This window comes from Gavia stellata, chromosome 14, assembly GCF_030936135.1.
Source record: "Gavia stellata isolate bGavSte3 chromosome 14, bGavSte3.hap2, whole genome shotgun sequence".
NCBI lineage: Eukaryota > Metazoa > Chordata > Aves > Gaviiformes > Gaviidae > Gavia > Gavia stellata.
In genome coordinates, this window is record NC_082607.1 from 17773215 (window position 1) to 17797187 (window position 23973).

General features: G+C 39.6%; 1 protein-coding gene across 2 annotated transcripts in view; it reads left to right on the forward strand.

Moving 5' to 3' along the window:
• Nucleotides 1-23973, forward strand: part of GRIA3 (glutamate ionotropic receptor AMPA type subunit 3) — a 152821-nt gene that overhangs the window by 49148 nt on the left and 79700 nt on the right. For both annotated transcript variants that reach the window (XM_059824329.1, XM_059824327.1), the window contains exon 4: nucleotides 18446-18633. In XM_059824329.1, coding sequence (XP_059680312.1) covers nucleotides 18446-18633 — 188 coding nt within the window. The remainder of the gene's footprint in view (nucleotides 1-18445; nucleotides 18634-23973) is intronic.

Consider the following 23973-nt stretch of genomic DNA (forward strand, 5'->3'; position numbering starts at 1 on the left):
TGCGTAAAAATCAGAATATGCCTCAGAGCATAGCAAAAGCCATTCATTGCATTTCTTTGAAGTGAAGCAATGTGGATTTGCACAGGTGAAGATTTGACCTTAAGTGTTTAAAAATAATTTCTTGACAGCTTTCAGATGAAACAACAAAATTGTAACACAGAGATAAAAACTTGTACAAAGTCATTATTATAAAAGAAGATGAAAAATTCTCCCATATTTTTATATTCAAATGCGTTCTTTTTTCCAAATCCCAGATAGGTAATTTTTAGGACTTCACATGAATAATGGATGCTATTTAAAATGTTTGCCTAACAACAATGAGTTCATTGTATCAATAATGAGAAGGTTTACTGTGGGCCACTTTGTAATATTTTTATTGTTATGTTTTATACAACTCTTGAGGTCAGATGGTAGAAATCCACTTAATTGTTGTATTTAACCTGTAGTCATTACTGAAGGTGGGGAGGGAATATGGTTTTGCTTTCTGTTTCTACAGCATCTACCACAGTGGGGGTTCTTGAGAACTACTTTAAACAAATAATTGCTGATTATTGCACTAGAATGAAGGGAAATGGAGAGGCTTCAGTGGACATCTTGCTAGAAAATTGAGAATTAGCTTCAGTTTTATTACTTCAGGTATATTTATATGAGTTACAGTATGAAGAATAGCAGCCTCAATTGTCATACCGGACACCAGAGTCTAGAAGCAATAAAAACGGAAATCGCTGTGTCACAAGGGAAACTAGTTTTCCATAAAGTAATACAAACGCTGTTCTAATGATTTCTGTGTGATCCTTCAGGGATTTTTAGGGACATATTTGTTAAAGAAAAGCTGAAAGCTGTTGTATTTCCCTAGTTTTAGTCTTTTTTAATGACTGTCCCTTACAGAATATTCCTTGGAGCGGTGCCTTCTTCTCAAGTCACTATTCACAGTATTTTCTCATTTACTTTCCAGGGCTTTCTACTTTATTCTGTGATAGTATAGCACTAGGTTCTTCAACATAAGTAGCAAATGTATATTTTTCTCTCCTGCCTGACAGAATTAAAGCTTAGAAAGAAAATTTTGTTCAGGTTATAGTCAAGTGGAACCTGAGAAGGAGTGGGAAATGTTGAGTTAAACAGAAATTACAAAATTAAATTTTGGACCAAGCTGAAAAATGTTAGTTTATCTGCAAAAAATCTGGTGCGTGTTATTTCAAGACCAACCTTTAGTTTAATCTTTGTTCATATTTTGAAAAGGAAAGTCATTAACTTTCATTTTGAAGAATGTTTTCCTTTTTTTCAGCCAGAGTTTTAAATCCAGCTTGGCCTAAATTAACTTGTAGCTGTGGTCCCCTCCCCTCCTAAAGCTCTATTCTTCCAGTAAATGTAATGTTAATTGAAAAAAAATCACCAGCTCTATTACCGAATTAATGGAGCTGGAATTGCTAATGGGACACTTCCCTAAACAGTAAGTGAAGTTATATGCCCATATGTGACTCATGCAGGGCATCAAAGAACATTTTTAATTTGTTTGAGAGTGGCCAATGGTCACACTTTAAAGAAGAAAACCAGCCAGCAATAAACATGCTGCTTTTTGCCAAAAAGAAATGTATCAGGACATTATTTTTGCAGTCTCCACATCTCAGTTAAATAGTAAATCATTTTATTCTGTACAAGGATATCATTTTACTGAGACTAGAATTATTTGCATACCTGCCTTCAATTATTATCATCCACACTTCGTTTTATTTTATTAATAACTATTTAAAAAACAATAAACCACAGTTAAGACACTGTAAACATATTATAAATATGTTCCTGTGTTAAGTTTAGTCAAAAGCAAAACGGATATTTAGCGATGATTTTTAAATCATTAAATTACGGAATTATTGCCCTTCTGCATTATATAAAGTTATTTGGCATTCATTGATCATTTATAGATAGTTATAAACACGTCCTAAATAAAAAGCATGAAATTATCAGGAACACATTTTGCTAAGACAAATATAACAGGTTTTGATTAAAATTGTTCAGGCGCAGAGCAAACTTTTTCATGTTTGTTTTATTTTCTGCTGAGTGTAGTCTTGTCCACGTGACTTTTGAATGCTGTTGTATAGTGTTGATCATGCATTATCTTTGTAGACTTCTTAAACGTTGTTCACTCAAGCAACAAGTTAGCAAAGTGAATAATTTTACTGATGTAAATGAGAGATGCTTTCCCTTTGCCCCAGGTGTTAGTTTGTATTTACATTAGGAATGATTATCAGAAACAGATGTCTGAACCATGCCTACTGTAAGGAGCTATTTAAGAGCTAAGCCTATTGAGAGTAGGTTCCACCCAGATCTAAAAACCATCAGACAAGAAGCAGTGAGGTTTGCCTGCTGTCATATTTCTTGCATGGTACTTTCCAGACACTCAGCCTACTCTCTGTTCTTTTTGTCTCATCTCATACAGAAGGCTAATAGTGCTGTGGTATCACAGGAGTCAAATGAAGCCGTGGTACATAGTTGCACCTTCTAGTGGTGAGAGTATTTTTGCGGATGGAGTAGATGAACCTAGACAAAATCTAGTGTTGAGACTGTCTTATCTCTTAGCCCCAATGGCATGTATCATTCATTCTCACACTAGTCCTTACAAATACCGTGATAAAAATCCCATTAAAGCTGATGAGAGCTTTTCCTTTGTCCTATTGAGTTTTTAAAGCAAAAATCCTAAGCAACCAGATAAAGGCTCCAAGATCCATTAAGCTATGTAACAAAAAATTACCCTGCCAGGAAAGCAAGCTTTTTTGTACTCCTTGCGGAGGATGGAGAAGTTGGTGTTTCTTCCATCAGCTGTGGCCCTGATCATAAAGGACCACTGCATACTATCGTATTCTAGCAACCAGCTCTGCCACAGTGCTATAAGGAGAAGTGGCTCCTTCCAGACCTCTGGTCTTTTTAGACAATGTCAAATTGCAAGGTAATCCCAACTTTTTTCTTCTGCAGTTAATAGAAATGTGGAGTTTAAAAGGCCAGCCTTTATACATTGGGGTCTTTTTTTCTAACGGTGCCTGGAAGTGACTTTATGCATGAACTGTGCTTGTTTCACTAATTGGATTGTTGCACTGAGCTGCTATGAGTTGCTTTGACAATGCCCAGTGGAGCCTCTACCTTCTGTGGGCAAGGGTACAATCATGGTGTATCAGTTTCACTGCAACAGTAGCTTGGTTAAAACCATCACGTTTGCTGACCATTCAATAAAGGTCATTCTCTTTGTGACAGAACAAGCCAGCAAGAAAAGAATTACACGGCTTCTGGCCAAAGGAAAAGAGTAAGGGCACCATAGCAATATTTTGTCATTTAAGATCTCTCCCTTTTTTTCCCATGGGATTCTTCCCAAGAAATGAAGTGTATTATCCATGTGACTTCTGGTAGAAAAAATATTTGAAATAGTCTTTTGGCAATATATCACAGAAGTCAGTATGTGTATGTCAGATACAGGTGTTGCAGTTTTATTTACTATGCAGCGTAGAGGGATGCAGTCTGTATATCCAGCAAAGTAAGGAAAAGCTGGCTTCCCCCACATTCCACCTGCGTGTGGAACAACTGCTTTAATGCAGTCTGAGTGCTGCCACATCAGAGGCTTCATCTCCCACCTTCCTTTGTGCTAGTAATGGTATTCTGGAACACTTGGGAGAGAAGCCACAATTTTGGTTATGCCAAGAAGAAAATTTAAGTCATTCTTTGAAAGACAGCTGCTGGTGCAGAAGCTCACTGAGTATTGCGAGGTAATCCCCTGGCACCGGAGTGTTAAAGGTGGATCCAGCGTGTGTTTGAAGATCATGCTCAATACTGTTGCTCTGACGAACTATGTGAACGACACAGGAACTGACTTTGGTAGGGAGTGAAACCTTTCTCACATTGTCAGTAATTAATGTTTATTTAAGAGAAAAATCAAGCAAGAAAATGCGAATGTCTGGAAGAGCAAGGAAGAGCTTTCCTGTGCCACACCAGATGTTCAGCTCCATGCAAAATTCCTAGAGAAGTCAATAGGAGGTATGTCTAGTGTGTTAGACTTTTCCATACTGCTTGAATCTCATGTCTATTGGCCATGAATTGGTCTCTGTGACTTCCTAAAAGATTATAATTTGGATTCAAATTTACCCTTTCTCTTTTCTTTGGCCATTATAAAATCAACTCTTTTAAAAGATCGAAGTTACTCCTGATACGTTGTGAGAGCTACATACTCATTTCTTGTCAACAGATGTGAGTTTCCACTTTGGTAAGTGCTACTGGTAAGAATTGGAGTCCTGGTGATTGAAGACATCCATCAGAAGGAAGCTAAGAAAGATAATTTGAAGTATGTAAAGCTAACAAATAGAGCTGAAGAGATGTGGTTTCCAATTTTTTATGTATAACAAAATTAAATATTGTTTTGCTTTATCTTTAATAATTTACTGCAGTTGGCCAGTACAAGTAAATTTTTAACTTCAAGAGATGAGCCATATTATTGTGTTCAACCAGAAATAATAAGCCACCAGCACAGTGGAAAAACTATGGTGCATGCAGTGCAAAATCACAGAATCATTTTGCTGATATGTGTTTAACCATGTAAGCAGTTCAATATAGCACCTGATGCTGTTCCCTCCATAGTGAATGGCAAAACTCCCTGGAATTCAGTGGTGTTGGAGAAGCATTCAGTGAATTACATTGTGATTACTTTGCTTCAAAAGAAGTATTTGCAGGTCTAGACTGTAAATAAGACTCCCTATAGCTGTTGACAAGCTCTGTGGCCATGGCCTGATCTCTGAGCCAAAGACTTATATGAACAATATTGCAAATTGTTGGCTTTTAAATTCTGAATGGCGTGGGGTCCTTCCTGTCATTCAGGTTTACGTGCTTAGATCTAAACTCAGTCTTTTTTTGTGTACTCTTTTAGGAATAACACATACTAATCTCTTCAGGAATATGGCTGGAATAGTTGCAAATGATCTCTGAATTCCTACAAAAATTCTACATGGCTTTAGCTGAAGCAGATTTAGGCTAATATTGATTCCTTTGCAAGGAATGGAAAAGAGCTGATCTAGAACATACAAAGTTAATTTAGCTCTCTCCCTGCTAGCTCTCTCACCTCCCAAGGTGTTGTAGTTCCGGGATGTAAGAGGGAGAATAAAATATTACTACATGTGGAAAATGAGGTGGCGTTGTTATGTGGAAGGCTGAGGAACTGGAAAGTCAAGTTGTTTCTCTTCCGCTGTTCAGGTTAGATAATGGCATAAATCCATTCCTCTCCAGAGTCCGCAGTACAGAGGAGGAGGACATCTGGGAGTGTGCTTAAGTTAGGCTGAAGTGGTTTATCCTAGAGTACCTGCACCACAAGTGCGACATGTACGCAGTGGAGGTATAGACGAGACATGTGCTTAACTACGTGGTAGAAGGACCATGCTCTCAATCCTGTGTCTTTCAGCATGCTTTTATTTTTAATCCTCTTTGAGTTCCACATCATCCAAAGTCATAGAGGTGAATCACAGTGGGGGAGGTAAATGAGTAGAAGCCATGAAGTGTAGCAGGGGAGACAAAAGAGCTATTTCTGAAAGACAGGAATGAAGACACCAAGACTTTCATTATAGGCAGAGACAAAAGGGCTATCCAAAGAACAGGGACAGAGATGCACAGTGTAGACCTTTTAAAACAGGGACAAAACTTTTGCTACATTAAAAAAACCAACCAAACAAAAAAAGTAATCAGTGAAGTGATGGGACATGGTCCAAACAGCAAGAAAATCTGGCATTGAGAGTTAAGACCTCAGTGAGAGCTGTTATGTGTAGCAGGACAGTTACAATGTGATTCTTGACCTCTTGATACGCTATGGTATATAGCACAGTCATAATAATCCAGTGTTTAAAGAATATGCTTTTAAAATGTTTGCTTTTTTTTCAGAAACGACAGTAATAGAACTTTTTGCTGTAAAAAGAAAGGTGTTGGCTTGATATTTCACTGCATGGGGGGGGTTAGTGTTGAGTACAATCAGAGGGGACCAGCTCCCCGGAGTAAGCACAGGCATTATATTTTAAGCCTAGAACATCTGTACATTAATAATTAGTAAGGTTAGATGGAAATTTTTTATTGAAGTCAACTCCAGTTGCTCACAGGCGTGGCCGACCTGGTTTTCCCTTGCTTTTCATACCTGCACAGAGATAATTACTGTGGCAGAAAGTGTTAAAATAAAGAAATCTTATTTAGTTTACTTGGGGGGAAGAAAAATAAAGACTAAACAAGTGCCACCCTACTGAAGGAGGGCAGTGGTGGAATGAGAACCTTTTGTTTTAAGGTATTGATTTGCACAAAACACTTACAACCTTTCCACTCTATATACCAGGGACCTCCCTTGTCCTGTGAAATCATCTCTGCCTGAATGACTGCAGTAATGGTAAACTTGAGTGATAAGAACTATCAGTGCCAGTGCTTCTAGCTGTGTGTACCATTCACTGTGTATTTTCTCCTTCAGATTAGGTAATACTAAACTTTTTGTATATTTTATCATTGTAGTTTGCTAACCATGCAGTCAGATTTGTGAGGCTTTGGAGTCATGGAAGAGTAGTCATGCATCAGTATAATATCAAAACAAATGGAATAGAAGAGTTCTTTTGTTTCACCGAATATTGGGTTGAATATTCAAATAGCATATAAACATTTTAACTAATAGTAAACACTTGGCAGGGTAATTGGGTGCAAAGCCCAATGTAATTGGAGTACTGAGGCTGACTGGTCCCAGGGATGTGTTTGTTACAGCTTCCCAATTTTACAAAACAACTGAGAAACCATTAAGAACAATTAGTTTGAAACTATGAAAACAGGGAGTTTGTAGTTCACATGCAACCCCTTCCTTTTGTAATAGATACTCTACGACTGCGGCCTTTGAGGGGAATTTTCTATCTTCCTTTTCTTCTTCAAGCTAATAATTGATAGTCTGTCTTAGATATGTGTACAGCCCATTTAGTCAGGCAGTCCTTATCTGTGCACTTGTTGAACATGTTGCAATGAAATAACTAATTAACAGTGTATTCTGTAGAGAATTCTGTGCCACTTTTTAAGCAGGTCACAGAGTACATATTCTGAGAAGCACATATCCTATTTTCGTAAGTGATTTCCAAAGGCACACAGGACAGGTCTTTCAGAGGTATTTAGGGGTTCAACATACACATAGTGACTGGCTGTCATTTAAGTCAGTGGAGTGCAGATACCCCACCTGCCGAGATTCTTCAGCATCTGCATCTTCATTGCTTCTGAAAACCTACCCCTACCATCCTACCCAAGTCACTTTTGAAAATGAAAAGACAGATACCTGTGAAAACTTTACCTATGCTGCACTGTGAAGTGAGCCTGTTTCTGAGAGGATCATAGGCAAAAGTGTTAGTTGTTTCAAATAATCTGGTTATTACCATTTCTAGATCATTTAACAGAATCTTTACCATTTACCATGTGCACATGCAAGAACCAGATTATTTTTTCTCAGTGTTTATTGATAATATAAAACTAGGAAACATTTTACATGTTCAGTGATTTTGCTGTACAGTCATGGATATATATGGGTGTATAGTCACACAGCAGTTAACGAAGATCTAGTGGCCGTTAGCTCTTGAAGGTGCATAACCTTTTATTGATACTGTTCCATGTTCATGGTGATGCAGCAGTGTATACTACCATTATGCTGATTTTGGGACAGATCTTGAGGGTATATGCCTGTCTATCAGCAGAGCCTTTATATGTGGGACCAGTTTTTGTCCAAGCTGGTCAAGTATGGTAAGGTTGAGCCTCTGCTGAAATTGCCTTTGAAGTCACATAGGTTATTCCCTGAGTCCGGTTTCTCTGTGAAGCCCATCATACTGGTATTTCTAAACCATCAATTATCAGAGCAGTGAATTAGACAAACTCTGCCCATGCCTAGGTAATACTACGTTTTGGTGTTTCGGGTTTTTTTGATAGATTGAAATTGTATTATGCCTTCCTGTGCAAATTCCATTTGTGGAGCATGGAAATGAATGGGATGGCAGCATAGTGGGGGAAAAAATAATCCAATCCATGGGAAAAATGTCCTGGAAGGGGGAGTGCTGTAGTCACAAACTGTCTTGGATGTTTGTTGTAGAAAAGTCTGGATCTGAAGCCCAACCCTTGCTGATGTGTGGAGCCAACTCCAAGAATGCTCTCCCTCTCCTTCCCTCCCCAACTGAGCACATGGAAACTTGGAGAGACGAAGGCAGAGCTAAACTATTAAATCACATTCCTGTATGTACTTAGCAAATATTTATGCTGAAATGTTGGCACATTTCTATATAAACCAGCCTAATATTTCATCTGAGCTGCCTTCCTGAGCTACATCAGGAATAGCGTATTCAGTGACTGACCACAGATGCTTAAATTTGGGGGGTTTTCACCCATCTAAGGTTACGGGCTCCAACCCCTGTATTTAGAAGTTGCAAAATACAAAGCAGCAGCCAAAGAATATTCTGTGTGTTAGCAGAGAAGGGATAGCTAATGCTAAAATTCTTAATGATTTTTGATACAATGGAAGGGACCTCTAATATTCAAATAGGATTATAAGCTTGAATAATAAAAGCAAGGCATTGTTTCCCCTTTGGCCTCTTTCTTCAATAGCAGGTAAAGACCCAGGAATTTCCTGCCTGGCAGTGGGTAGTCTCTACTCTCTAGGTGACGAGACCATGTAATGGTGTTAGGTCACCGATACAGAGCACTGAACCAGTACAGCCTCATTCTGCCGCTTCATCTGTGTGAAATGTTTTGAAAGGTAACTTGTTACCCCCAAGCTTTATGCTGGGTCAGGTGTTGTCTGTTGATGTCATGCTAATTCTTTGCTAACTTTGTAAATTGTCATCCTGTGGCCTCACTACAGGAAGAATCAGTATAAAACAGGTTAGATGATATATTCTGTACTCTGATCAATGCGGTAGAACTACACTTGTATGTTCGAGCCCAATTCAGACCAAATCTATATTGCCATGAGTCTAGGAGGTATACAGGCCTGTTTTGAATTAATATGGGGCCTTGCAATTAATGAATACATCATTGTTATGAAGAGAAATGCTTGTACTGAAAAAATACAGGTAATAGTGTTATATAAAAGCTCCTTGTTACTAGCCATTGACAAAAAAAAGGGAGAAATAGCCAACTGAGTCACTAAAAAGAAACACACATGCAGACTGTGAGTATGGATCCATAAATTACCATTCATATTATCATAAAAACTCATTTACATTTCAGAACATTTTTTAAATCGGTACTCACCCTTTGATTGCTATATTTTTTTTAGTGTTCAGAATAAATAAAAGGAAATTAACTTATGGGTTGAGACATGAGACACATTGCAGCTGCAAGGGCAATTAAAATGCTGGATAGCAAAGGGTGAGATGTTGATGAAGAGAGACTTTGAAAGGCTGATAGCATCTGTTAATGAAAAGTCTCAGATTTGTTTGCTCAGGTAGTTTGAGAAACAGAAAGTGTAGATAAAGGTTAGGGAGAGGAATAAATATTTTTCTAACATGATTGACTGAAGGTCAGATAGAAAGAATAATTTTACTATGTTTGAGGACAATTCAACTAGCATAATTTTTTTCCAAGACATTTATCTGAGGTGAATCCAGGGTTTTTTTGTGATTAATATGTATTTCAGTTCATAGTCTGATTACCATAATCTCCTGTGATTGTTTCTTCAAAGGAATAATATTTATCATTTTTTAGACTCAGCAGTTCCAGACAAGTTTTTAAGAGAAGGCAGTTGGCAATACTCTTGCACGCTCATGCTAAAAACCCTATACATGTCATGGCAAAGAATTAACTTGTGTTATCAATAATTTTAAGTTTGCAGCATACATTGAATTTCTATTTTTAGCTCTTTAGATGAATGCAGTGATATGTGAGGCCAAGTTTTAGCTATTTTCAAAATCCTCTGCTGTTGATAAGCAGATAAGTTTCCTTCTTCCAGAACATTTATTGCTTATTACAGAATAAATGCAGTAATTTTTTTTTTTTTGGCTAAAAAAGTTACTTAAGCTTAAAAAATAATTCATTTTTATTTCCTTTCTCAGATGATAATTCCACACAATACTTTCCTTTTTAACTCTATTTACAATTGTATCATGATTGTGCAACTTTACCTGGAATAATAAATAATGCTTTCCATCAGTATCCCAGTTTACTGGGGTCTAGGTAGCTATTCAATTTACTCTAGCAAATAAGATACGAGGAAAATGTATTCTGAGATATCATACTGATGTTTTTACTATATCATTTCAGTGGCTAGCATGTTTGCAGGCAGTATAGGAATCTTTAGAAGGGTATGTTCAGCTGTGTTACAGCTTGAAATAAAAATAAATCTAGATATGAATCAGGAGAATCTGAATTTGACAATTGGTTTTTTTACTAATTCTCTGTATGGGATAGGCCAAATCATTTTTTATTCTATGTCAAATTTATTATTTGCCTATTTCATATGGGAATGTTGACAATAAATCTGCTAATTTGTAGGGCTTTGAGCATTATTTAGCATTGTTGTTAACATTATTAATGTTTTTGTAAGAATTTTCTGAAAGCTGAATGACGCAAAAACATCTCGTGTGAAGCGCACTGCTTTGTGTTAAGTGTAGAGCACTCTGGGAGATACAGGCCCACGTATGATGTACTTCTGAAACGATGAAGCTGGGCTAAAATGTGTCATTAAGGCAGAGGTACATCAGGAGTTTTGCAGGCTTATTGAAGAGAGGAAGGAAATTCATATAGCCGTATCAATGCCAGCAGGAAGGCCAATGTTAGCGTTATATACAGGAGCAGACCTTTTGTTTCCGAAATACAGTGTTCATTGCAGCACCTCGCTCAGACCAGCCACAGTCAAGCCTTGAGAAAGGTAGTTCAACAGCTTGTCTCATCACTGAGAAGCGGCACACTTGCGTTATCGGGTGGCTTTTCATTTTCTGTTTTTCTCTAAGTCATATGATAGGCCAAATATATCTCCTCAAAGTCAGTATTGTCACCGAAAGATGAGTTAAATTCTCCACGACTTGCAACATCTGCACATCCTCTGATTTTGGCTTTTGAAAGCTTTCCCTTTGAGAACTGGCTCCACTTGGAATGTGCTACAGTTGTTTTGCAGACAAGTTAGGTTTTCTTTTCCAGCCTGATAATTGCTAACTCTGTGATTCCTAATTAGAATCTTTTTGCTGAGATAAATATGTAAACACAATTAGATATGTATTTTTAACGTGCAGTAATTAGCCTCCTCAGTTGAGTGCTAGTCAACATGTTGGGATTTTTGTTCTCTTTTAGTTTTTCAATTGCAGGTAAAAGTTGTGAGTGATACCTACATGACGATGCCTTGCACAACTTCATTCTTTCATGTATTTTCTTCCATTCATTTCCACGCATGTTGCAAACGCAGAAAAATTACATGGCATCTCTCTCTCTTGACTAGAAAGAGAACCTAAGAGACTGTCATCCAAATGTGCCTGAAGTTAAGGACAGACTAAGGCCAAAGCATCTCACTTAGGCCTCACTATGGTCAACTTTACGGCATCTGACATCAAGAGGATTATGGCTGAGGTATTTTCTATCCATGGTGGCTAGATCTGGTTTCTTCAGTAACCAATGCAGAGGAGTAATGAAAAAACCCAGCTCTGATGGTCTGAAGGAAGTGATTGGTAATATCTGTGTATCTTGGTTTCTTCTTTTTTACCCAAAGAAACTTATATTCTGATTATATCATTCAAAGGCTTTTCAGCTGAAGGCTGGTCTGTTGCAAACAGCAAGGCTTGTTGTGGACTCATTCTAGCTTGCTCCATACAAGAGGCAGTAAGTGAGGCTGCAAAACAGTGTGGTCATGGGATAGAAGTGCTCAAAGGTGAAAAGAAGGGAAAGAAGCCGCTACAGAAGGCTCTATCTAGGCAAGACTATGATACTGTACTAAGGTTTTGGTGTTAGCATCCCGATACCAGTAGGATGCAGGACTGTACTCGGCAGATGGTTCATTTTGAATTTGCTGATGTCACTTGGAGCATGTCCTTGCTGGAGAATTCAGGGCACTTAGGAAAATTGGTGTTGGGCAGGAATATCATTGGAATTGAGCTCCCTAGATTTGCGTCCCGCTGTATGTGTAACAGTACTGTGCTTACTGCATAGTTTTAGGTTTTTGGCTCTGTTGGACAGGCAAAGCCCTGGACTGTGTGGAGCTTCACAGATGGAATCTCTCTGTAGTTAAGCAGTTTAATTATTTTTTTAATTCAGATCTCCTAAAGCTTGGAAGTTAATTATTTTTAATGCTAATGTAGTTTTACAATTTTCCCATTTGCATGTAAAAAAGTTTTCCTTTTGGGAGGGCTCTCCACTACTCCTAAGCCCATGTCTCCCAGATCTCAGCATCCTCTGGTGACAGAATGCCCTCACTACTCCCTCTGTCAGCTTTCTGATAGCATCAGTATCAAGAGTTCTTATTATAAATACACAGAGGATACCCTACAGCCCTTGCCCACTGGACAACACAGTGCTCTTCACCTTCACATTATTCCTTTCTCTGATTTTCTGTGCTAGTTCTTCTGCCTTCTCTGCACAATTGTTTACCTGTTATATTTTCCTCAAGCAGAACATACTTTGGTTTTAGGGTGTCCCCATCTCATCTGTTTTGTTACCCATCTGCATCCAGAAGCTATAATCACATAACTGTTATTCCCTTGGAAATTATTTAAATAAAGCTTTGCATAGCAAAGCTAAAACTAGAACACAGGTCTTTCGATAAACTTTGGATCATATCGTATTGAGGTATATCTGTCTGTCCTACACCAGGAGACTTGCCCACATCATTGTGAAAGTCATATGAATAAGTCCCCTTACGGAAGTGACAGCATTGGTTACGGCATTTTTATGTCTGCCCTTGATTATTGTACTCTTTGATCCCTTACTACATTATTCTCATTTTACACTGGCACAGCTTCATTCAAAAACACTGGAGTTGCACTGACCTAAAACTTGAGTAAAATGAGGGGTGAGTTAGACGCAAGGTTGTTATGAAAGAACAGATCAAGGTGAAATGCATTCAGAAAGAGCCGTTTAAAAAGAAAGAAAAAAAAAAAGTCTTTTACTTGCATTCAGCAGATCTGAATTCCTGCATGTTTAGCTGTATCCCATCCCAAGCAAATGTGGACCAGATAGTTCCTGTAAATTCTCCTGCCTTTAGAGCCAGGCAAGTTCACATTCACTCAACCAAGCTGACATGTCTATTTGTGTATATTTCTCTGTTTATGGATGACAGGTTGCAATAATGTAATATATGTGCAGGGGAAACTAGAGGTTTACTGAACAGAAAAAGCAGAAGAAAAAAATTATGTTAGAGTGTGTTTGCTACTTGGTCTAGAAGGTTGTCTGCTACCAGAACTGCAGAATGTAACACTTTACATGCTGGTTACCAGATAGAAGTGATCAGGTCAAAACTAGATGGAATGCAGTTATTCTACTTTTATTTACTAGTCATTTGCTGCATCTCGTACTGGTGACTAATCTAATAGCTTGTTCCTTGCTTCATCCCCTGCTATAAAATTGTTGAGCAGACATAGGCTATGATACTTGCCTAACTGACATGTTTGGATTTTTGAATGATGGGGAGTGTTTTGGGTTGGCTAGCTGCTTTTTACTCACGCCTAACATGTTGTCTGTTTACTTTAATGCTAGGCTCAGTGCGAAGCACACAAGTGTGTCTCAACTTACAGACCTCTAGTACACTTGAAATGTAAGCTGGCGTCATAGAATTCCTATTTGTTTTGGGGGAAGCGCTTGCCTTGATGGCCTCTTTTTTGGTGGGTTCATCGTGCCCTTGTCAAACACAGCTCCACACTTACATCCCTGAAGTTCACTCATAGGCCAGAAGCTTAGTTCTTCATATCATGTCCCAGATACATAGTTCAAAACACAAGTATTCAGATCAGAGCTGATGTTCATTCAGCTGGCACAAGCATGCCGCATGCCAGGAAAATATACCCCTCAAAGATCTTTGATACTCAGCAAGGCAAAAGAAGGAGGGACTGCAAGCAAATGCTCTTTCGTTTCTAATAGGAGGCTTATGTCCAAGATCTTATCAGGAACATTCAGGAAAAGAATGATTTACATAAGTGGTAATTTTTACTCAGTAAGTACTTCGGTGCCCACTGCGAGAGCTGACGTGATGCTATAGATGTTCCAGTGTGGTGGTTTACTCTTGACACGCTAATGATTGCCATTACTTAAACAGAGTAAGTTCAATGATGCAGTACATAAAATTTCATATGGCTGAGCAAACTGCTCAGATGAATTTTGCTTACGTGGATGTGGGGAAAGTTTCATGAGCTTTCATATATGCAAAAGAGTGAAATGGTCTCTTCACCTGTGTTAGGGTCAGTTGAGAGATGCTTGTATGAAAGGTATGATCTGAAAGACTGAGGTACAGGCATTGCTTCTCTGGCCAAAGGATGAAGATACTGGGTGAATTTGTGTCTTAGTCCAGCTGCAGGGAGAATTGCCTAGAATGTAATTCTGTCTGGGTTGTTTAAAGTACAGAGATAGCATTGCAACAAATAATATTTTCCCTGCTTTGAGGGAAATTTATATTGAATATTTTCCCTCTTTGCAAGCTTCAGTCAGCAAAACTCAAAATACCTGCTTCAGCTCACTGAGAGGTAAGCTGGGCACTTGTTGTGTTTTAGTTTTACTGCTATATCTACCTCCAGTCCAATCATTTCGCAGACTGTTTGGGTGAGGGTTAGCTCTTTTAAATCATCGATATTTTAAGAATAAGCCAGACAATGACACATTTGAATAGTAAAGCCAGGATTGTCTAAGCTTTTAGTAGGTGCAGATCAGATTAACTTGTGAGATTGCGTTCAAAGATCACAGGAGCAGCCTGTCCCCAGTACAGTGCTAAAAGGGACCGAAACGAAATACGGGTCTGTTACATGACCTGGCAAGTATGGACATCGCCATCGTATGACCAGACGTATTGGTAAATCAGTAATGCCAACGTGTTAATAACGTAGTGCAGTGAAGGGATGTGGTGCCGTCAGACGAGCTAGCCTCAGAAGCAGTGCTTCCAGAAAAATGCATGCTTCCATCCTGCTGCTTTTTCACATCCAAGGTATGACTAAGAAAAAAGAGGTTGAAAGATCAGATTGGAGTTTGAATGAATTTATCCTGTTGTCTGTATTTGTGTTAATGACTATAGAATGAACAACCTCTGAATTTTAGTAATGGTATTATGAACCTGTTTTGAGATGATCTCATTGCTGTCATCTTCTAGGAGGATGTCAGTTTTTCTTGTCTTACCTAATATTTTTTGGCTTTATCAACTGAAGTAGTATAAACTGGCAACAATATTAATGAAAGCCGTTCCTGCATGGCTTCTTCACAGACCTGTGGTGAATTAGCAGTCCTTTAGGCTTTTGGGATAGATCTGATGCAGACCATAAAAAAAAATCCTACAAAATAGAGATAGTTGCGATGGCTGGCTGGTTTCCTTTAGGGTGAATGAGATGAGAGGCACCCATGAGAGGTCAGCACCTCCAAGGTGCTCAGGGGCAAGCATCTCTTGTGAAGCATTCACACGGCGTGTTTACTGGAGGGTAGGGAATGGAAAAGCTCAGTGTATAGGTCTGGTCACTGACATGCACAGAACAGGGAAAATAATTTCCCCATTCATTACCCAGCCAGTACCCCGGAACTGTCACAGCTTGCATTGTTATGCTAAGGAGAAAAAGTTCACATTTGAAGATGAAATGGTCCTTTTATTTAAACAATCACACTGCTTATGTAACAGCTCTCTTAATGTAAAGTACAGCTGGAGCCTGGAACATGTTGTTTACAGAAATATCACGTAATGGGTAACAATGTAAAGTGTAGTAAATGGTGCTGAAGGCGATAGGCATGGAGAGAGATCGGAGGTGGGGAACAGTGAACACATGTTTGTGAAGATGCGAGTGTGCTGCCTTCCTGAAAGCAGGAGGTTTGAACCATGCTTTTGTAAAGCAAGGGGAAACAGGAGGTAGAGAAGACAGAGATGATGAAGGTCTGGAACTTTTTCTCACTAAGATTACTGTATTTGTGTTTTCATGCATAGGAGAAAGGCTGCTGAGTAATCTTGCTCTTTCTTGAGATGGTAACCCCTGACTAATACACAGGCATGCAAAAACACATGCATTCAGACCCACACAAACATGCAATTGCACAAAATTAGGAAAATTGCCCAGCTTTCTTCTGAGATATTCAAGGTTTGATAAAACGAGCTCTGACTCAAAGTTTTAGCTGAAACCGGGTGCATGGCAGTCAACCAATGGCATCTGCTATCCAGCATGTTAATTTTCACTTCTTTCCTTGAGACAATTCTTAAGTTTTGTATGTGTTATTAGCAAAAAATAGAGCTACGGATTATTTTAAAGTGTCATTTTTTTTATAATATGTTGAACCATTTTGTTCAATTTGGAGTGAAAAAAATAGACTTATGGACTGTTTTCTGTTGTTCACAGCAAGCTCAAGGTTCATACTTAGACATTATCTGAATGATGAAACAAAGTTGTAAATATTCATTGCTTAGTGGAATCATCTTTTTTTAAAAGCACATCTTTGTACACAAAGCATTTGTAAATCCCCATTAGTGGTATTTATGTTCCCACATCAAAATTCCTCATTTGCAGCCAACCAAATATCTTAGGCTTAGATCTTCCTCCTACATGTAATGGAATCACAGTGCTGTCACAGATATCACAGCCATTTTTGTAAAATATGATGTTAAGGAAGACTGAGTTCATTGTACTATACATATGTAAATGCCTCCCTTTCAATAGTCTCAGGGGAAAAAAGATGCCAGAAAGAATTCCCAACCAGTGTACATATTAATTGTCACCACCTTTCATGGGATAGTAAAATGCATTCATACAAAAAAAAGCATTAAGAATCAAGGAGGCTGCACAGGGAAAGTGAGGGCATTTGTGTGAGACTTAAGGAAGTCACATGGTAAATTATAATAATCTAACTGCAATCTAGAAAATCACACTCTTTCCTTGTTTGTGTCTGTAATGAGGTAATGATGCAGCTCCTCTGGCTTCAGACAGCCACTACAGATTTACAGCAGGCTACGGAAGATCAGACTGCAGCACAAGTTCTTTGTTATTGGTACACCCCTACAATGATATCTGAGTTCAGAATAGCTATTGGTATATTTTTGAAGCAGTAGCTTTGAACGTGTAGCTCAAACTCCTTTCAGTTTCAGAAGCATAGGGGACTGGTTATCACAGAGCACAATTAATTGATTATTGGACCTGTATGTTTATGTGTTTGTGTATGTGAAGACGTTCTGAGCTTCTCAAATCTGGCTGTGGATAAGAAATCCATAGTATGACTAAAAGATTGGACTAAAAGTTTTGCAATTAAATTATCTGGACAGAAACACAGCTCACATGGATGCTTCTGTGCAAAGAAACTCCACTGAAAGCCACTGTATGTGTCTGAAGTAGATGACCTCTGTCTTTGATTGGCATCCGCCCAGATTTGAAACAATCAGAACTATGCAAAAATGTTAATTTCCTGAATCAAAATGGGTAATTCACCGAATTCCCAGCTACATACTATAATAAAGGGATGCAAATCAATGTCTGACGACTCCTACATAGCATGACTTGAAGGAGATTACCATTCCCAGTTCCACCGCTTTTCACTTAGGGGCTTGACTTGAGTCCTGTCTGCTGCCAAGGCATGGCTGTTCACAAAAAAAAAAATGCTGTTTGCTTGTATAATTTCCCACTGTGCAGTCTTTGGTCATTCTGTGCTGCTTCTCTCCTCTGTTGAGGCTGCTAAATGAATTGGTATTACCTTAATGAAAGCATTGAAAGTGTGGTTAATGCCGCTAGACTCCATATTTAAAAACATTTTTTGAAATCAAAGTGAGTATCGGTAAAATATTCTCCTGTGGTTCATGGCTCCAATAACCAGTACAATGACTTAATTGGCATTCTTGTGCAGTGCTTGGATCTTTGCCAGTTAATGACCCATGGCTGCAGTCTGCACAGGCAAATTACCCCTTCTGTCCGGCTCTTCAAGCTGATGGACTTTTGCCCAAGTAATGACTGCAGGCTCCTATTCTCAGCTGGCACGGACCCCAGCACAACCATAAACATCCCTGACGGGATCATAATATGATATATTGGACAGATTCTGATACGCCTCACAGTAATATACCTCCAAGCAATTGTGCTGAAGTCAGTGACTTTGGCAGTGGCATAGCTGAAAGGAGAAACTGGTCCCTACACTGTTGCTTTCTCAGGTAATGAAGCACTTGCAGGCTATTAGCTAGTCTGTGTCCCTTTCGATGATGCACGTTTCTGTGAACCCTTTGTCAAACATTCAAAATAGTTTTTATTTTTGTTGTGTTTTCAAATGGTTGCATTGTCTCTTCCCCCCACAGGATTTTCCATTCTTCAGGCGATTATGGAAGCCGCAGTACAGAACAACTGGCAAGTGACAGCCAGATCTGTAGGAAGCATCAAGGATGTTCAAGAGTTCAGAAGAATTATAGAGGAGATGGACAGGCGGCAAGAAAAAAGATACTTAATTGACTGTGAAGTAGACAGAATCAACACCATTTTGGAACAGGTATATGCTTTTCAGAAATTGTGATCTCTCTGTGACGGACGTCATTAATGTTTCCAGAACTGTCTATTTCTAGAAATTAATTAAATATTCATACAGATGTGAGTCCCAACAACTGGCCGGTTACCTAGTAAAATTAAAATGCCTCAGTGATGCTCATAGTTGGTGGCAGCACGTACATGTAACCTACCAGGAAATGTCTCTGTGATATTTTTTCCCAAATGTTAATAATGAATTATTTTTAAGTAGGTTAAGAACCTAAAACCTCAGCTGCCAGAGTGACATTACTGGCATCAGGGCTACTTGTAGGGATTGCAAGACAGGTGCAGTTTGTTAAGTGGAACATGAAGCAAGAAATAAAAAGCCAGTGAAGCAGTTTTGAATCATCTTAAATAATTCCCAAAGGAAATATTGCTAATGAAAAATTTAGCTGGTAGTCCAAACGGCTCACTAGCACTTTTTGGTACATGCCTTCCCTCTGCAAAGCCAGTGCTGTTCACAGGCTTAAATTGTGGGAGATAGAGTCTAAACACCTTCATTGGGGGACATGCACTTTTGGGTGACTGTTTTGCTATTTCATGGCCTTGCCAGTGTTTGCTTTGCCCCAGAGGAATGGGCATGCCCTCTGGCCATCCCAGGGTGCTACCCAGAGTGCCTGTGCTGTGCAGCGTGCTTGAAGACATCTGGCAAGAGATACACATTGCAGGGAGCAGAAAAGGACAGTTCCCTGCTGCCTGGGCTCACACCAAAGCTGGTGTTGGTACGGAACCAAATCCATGCTGCTTGTTTATTCATAGGCATGTGGGAATTCGCTTACATTAAGATGGAAAAACCCTCTGATTATTGCTACTTCATAAATTTAACTCTGGGTTTATAGTGTGGAATAGATCAAAAGTAACATTTAAATTTCATGAAGCATTAGCATATCTCTTAGAAATGTTGTATTGTAAACTAGTAGCAAACTGACCTCACTGCCATAAACTCTGGGAAATGCAAAAGAAATATTCACTGAGTTCCTTCACAAAATACTCAGTTCCTGTCAAGCCTTGAGGTGTATCACTAAGGGCCAGTCTGTGGGGACTGAACCACTGTAGTCACAGCCAGGTCCCATAGCTGCTGGTTGCAGAGGGCAAGAGGAAGGAAAGAGGTGCTCAAGAGAACACAGCACAAGCTGATGCTGGTCCGTAACTCTAACAGCTAGTATGGTTGTGCGAGCCTCATGAAGTTCATCAAGGCCAAGTGCAAGGTCCTGCACGTGGGTCGGGGCAATCCCAAGCACAAATACAGGCTGGGCATTGAATAGATTGAGAGCAGCCCTGAGGAGAAGGACTTGGGGGTGTTGGTTGACGTGAAGCTCAACATGACCCGCCAATGTGCGCTTGTAGACCAGAAAGCCAACAGTATCCTGGGCCGCATCAAAAGAATCGTGACCATCAGGTTGAGGGAGGTGATTCTCCCCCTCTACTCCGCTCTCGTGAGACCCCACCTGCAGTACTGCGTTCAGCTCTGGGGCCCCCAACATAAGAAGCACGTGGACCTGTTGGAGCAAGTCCAGAGGAGGGCCGCGAATATGATCAGAGGGCTGGAGCACTTCTGCTATGAAGGCAGGCTGAGAGAGTTGGGGTTGTTCAGCCTGGAGAAGAGAAGGCTCCAGGGAGACCTTACAGCAGCCTTCCAGTACATGAAGGGGGCCTGCAGGAAAGCTGGAGAGGGACTTTTTCCAAGGGCATGTAGTGATAGGATGAGGGGTGATGGCTTTAAGCTGAAAGAGGGTAGATTTAGATTAGGTGTAAGGAAGAAATTCTTCACCATGAGAGTGGTGAGGCACTGGAACAGGTTGCCCAGAGAAGCTGTGGATGCCCCATCCCTGGAAGTGTTCAAGGCCAGGTTGGACGGGGCTTTGAGCAACCTGGTCTAGTGGAAGGTGTCCCTGCCCATGGCAGGGGGGTTGGAACTAGGTGGTCTTTAAGGTCCCTTCCAACGTAAACCATTCTATGATTCTATGATTAAAACATAGCATTGTATTTTACACTGTATTTTTAATCAATATAGTGAGTGCTCTCTTTAGGAAAATTCATACAGGAAAGTGTAAGAAACATGGGGGGGGGGTAGGTTTTTTTTTTTTAATTTGCTGATAGTCTTGCAAAAGATGTAAAACACCATACCCACAGCCCACTCTTCTGAAAATGATGCAGGAGAGCGCTCCTGAGCCAAGCTTAAATAGCTCTTTGGGCCCACTCTCAGCTGGGCAACAGGCCTTTTGTTTGATCTTTCTAACTCCATTTACATTTTGTTCTCTCTTTTCCTTATATTGTGCAAGGGAGAGAAAAAACATAATCGAGCCATTCCAGTGTCTAAAATGAAAGCTATATACCAAGCAAACCATGTAGCAAAAAACTGGCGAATTCTTTTCTTCTTCAAGAATTCTGAATTCAAACCTAGTGAAGTTGTAATCTTATGAAATGTTTGATTCAGCTTTCTATCAATGTGATTAGCATCTGTGTAACTAAAGATTTGCTATTGGGGCCTCCAGGTTTCCCCAAACTCTACAGTACACTGTACAGTACTGACACTTTTGCATAATTAGAGCCTTTCTATTGTCATTATTGTATATAGCCCATCTCTGTACTGTTAAATGACTCTTTTTCTGTATTACGCCCGCTGTCCATCTTTTGAACTTTATTTACACAAAATTGTGACATTTCCGTGAAATCTTTATCCTAAACTATCTCAAATATTTCTAAAAGATCTTAAAATTTTCTTGTAGTTAGATTTTAGGACTGTATCAACCAGTTTTAGTCAATCAGTTGAACACTATCAGTCCATTGTTTTGCAACCAAATCCTGCAGACATTTTCACACGTAAATACTATGTCATGTATGTCGCCCTGTTGATGTAATATGACTATTGCTACTTAATTTCATTGAAGATACTCATGAGAAAAATTGTTTGGATTTGCAGTATCAAAAAATGGATTTAGAACTTTTTGTTTAGGAAACCAAGCTAGATAGTAAAGCAAACTAAACATTTCTTCTGAGATAAATACTCTAGTACTAATCATGCTTTTTTAGCAGTCTGACAAGAGGAGTCCAGTTATGCAGCACTTATTAATGAGTATTGTCCCATTTATTTTACTGGGAGCATTCACTTGAGAAAGAGTTGCCCAAGCAGATCACAGGCAAGTGCCTCTGATGCTAAAAATACCTCTGGCAACAATTTCCAGAGTTTTTTTTTTTATCTGATACTGAAAAGCAATGACTTAAGTTTCTGCAGGAAAAGTCAGTAATGGTGGACCCCAGGTTGAGAAATTACTAGGTTTAGGCTTTTCCTTCCATCTCCTCTGCTTACCTTGTTATCTTCTCATAAAGTAGTTAAAAAAATCTCACAAATATGTGTGGTACTTAAATCCAGCCAGCCAGTTTGCTCAAGGGAGTGGTGAGTTGTCGTCGTCTTAACCAACTGTGTTTGCTGATAGCATACCATTGAGGGGAAAGATAACGCTGGATTTGCATATTTCAAATCTAGCGTTTTATTGCAGTTTAGAAAGTCAAATTGGTGCTTTGTGTGGAGTCTAGAAAGTCTGCTCAGCTAAGAGGCAGTAACATCTGACTGCAGTAGCATGCTGACTGCACAACTGCGGGTGGCTTTGAAGATCTTTTTCCCAGTGAGAGCCAAGGGAAGCCGAGGTGCTCTACCTGTTATGGCGGAGTACTGATGGACAAACTGTGTCCCATGGAGGGTTGGCATAGGCTGCCTCAGCCCAGCTGCCTTTCCATCCCTCTCCCTTTTTTGGCCTTCTCAGGAGCACACCTTCAAAGGTCAACCCTCCCATCACCTTCTGGGTGGTCACTGTGGGGATGTGTGGCACCTGCCATTTCATTTTCTCAGGGTCAACAGCAGCATTTGCCAGTGACCCTGGATTTCAGAAGCTTAAAGAGGATTTATTCAAGAACAAAAGTCATAGCCGAAATAAACAGACTGTAAACCACTAAACAGTCTACGCACGTGCTGAGTTTGCTATCAGACTTTTGGGCTTTTGGCCAGGCCATTCAGCAAGCTTGTCAGTTCTCTGCTCCAGAAACTGCATATCATGGCTTTGTGCTAGTGCTTGGATTAAGTAAGAGTGACCTATTCTCCTGTATCAGCCTGGTCAGTGTGTGCAGTTGTCTTCCTTTGATGCTTTTTTCAACCAGTTCAAACCAGGGTATACCTCTCTTCCAAAAGTGTTGTCTTATCTAAAGACAATTACGCAGCTGAGGATTTTCTTCAGAGACTTCAGGTCCTGCTGGAATATTCTGTACCTTCCTCCAGCGACATACAGACATGTGAGTCAGTGACCTTGAGTATTCCATATGCCTTTAGCATCTGGCACATCTGTATGTCCCTACGTTTCTAAGATCTGAAACCTGTCATATGAAGTATTTCTCTTCTCAGGGCTGGCTGGTACCCAGGAAAGGAACTCTCCCAGCTGTCTCACCCTGGTATGTAAATGTAAGGTAGGGGAAAGAGGACACTTCAGCTCCTGCTCTGCCTGGGTAACCTGTTTTGTGCCAGGTTTCACTCTGCAGTGCATCTGGTTTCATTCCCCTTCCAGAGAATCATGTGATGGGCCCCATATTGTGTCCTGGAGTGGATACCCTGCCCAAATCACCTCTGGTCCTCTCTCTTCAGCTGCACAGTAAGGGGAAGCAGAGAGATTAATAGTCATTCTGTAAGTTACCGTCTGTTTGTTCACTTGCCCTGTAGTTCTATAACCATTGAGCGTGTGGATCCATATCCCTCCTTGCACAACAAAACTATATCCAATTTAATCATCTAGTGCCCTGTCAAGCATACAGATAGCAACACTTATGTCATGCAAAATTCATAAGCTCCCCACACTTCTTGTCCCTTGTTGCTAAAATATTCCAGTATTCCTTCACAGATAGATACAAAATTTTGTTCTCATAAACAGAAGAACATTTTCTTCTGAGAACTAACAGTAAGCTTTAGCCCGTTCAACCATGTATTTAGAGACATGTTTTTGAGCTAAGAAATATGTTTTTGTTATTCCAAAGATAACAAGCTGTATTTCAGACTAGAGTGGCTTTATGTCCATTTAGAAGAAAATCTCCTGAGGAGTAAGAAACTCCATTCAGGATCAAAATGGTGAAACTTTACAAAAGACCTGTTTATTCCAGAGACTGCATGCTTTTATCAAAAGGACACTATCTCCAAACATAGTCATAAAGGTTAGGCTCCAAGGCAATGTCTGTATTGAGTGGAGCCATCTCACAAAGCAGAAGCAATATTACAGAAGAGAATGCAGTCCCCAGAATTTTACAATGACAGTCAAACTGTCAA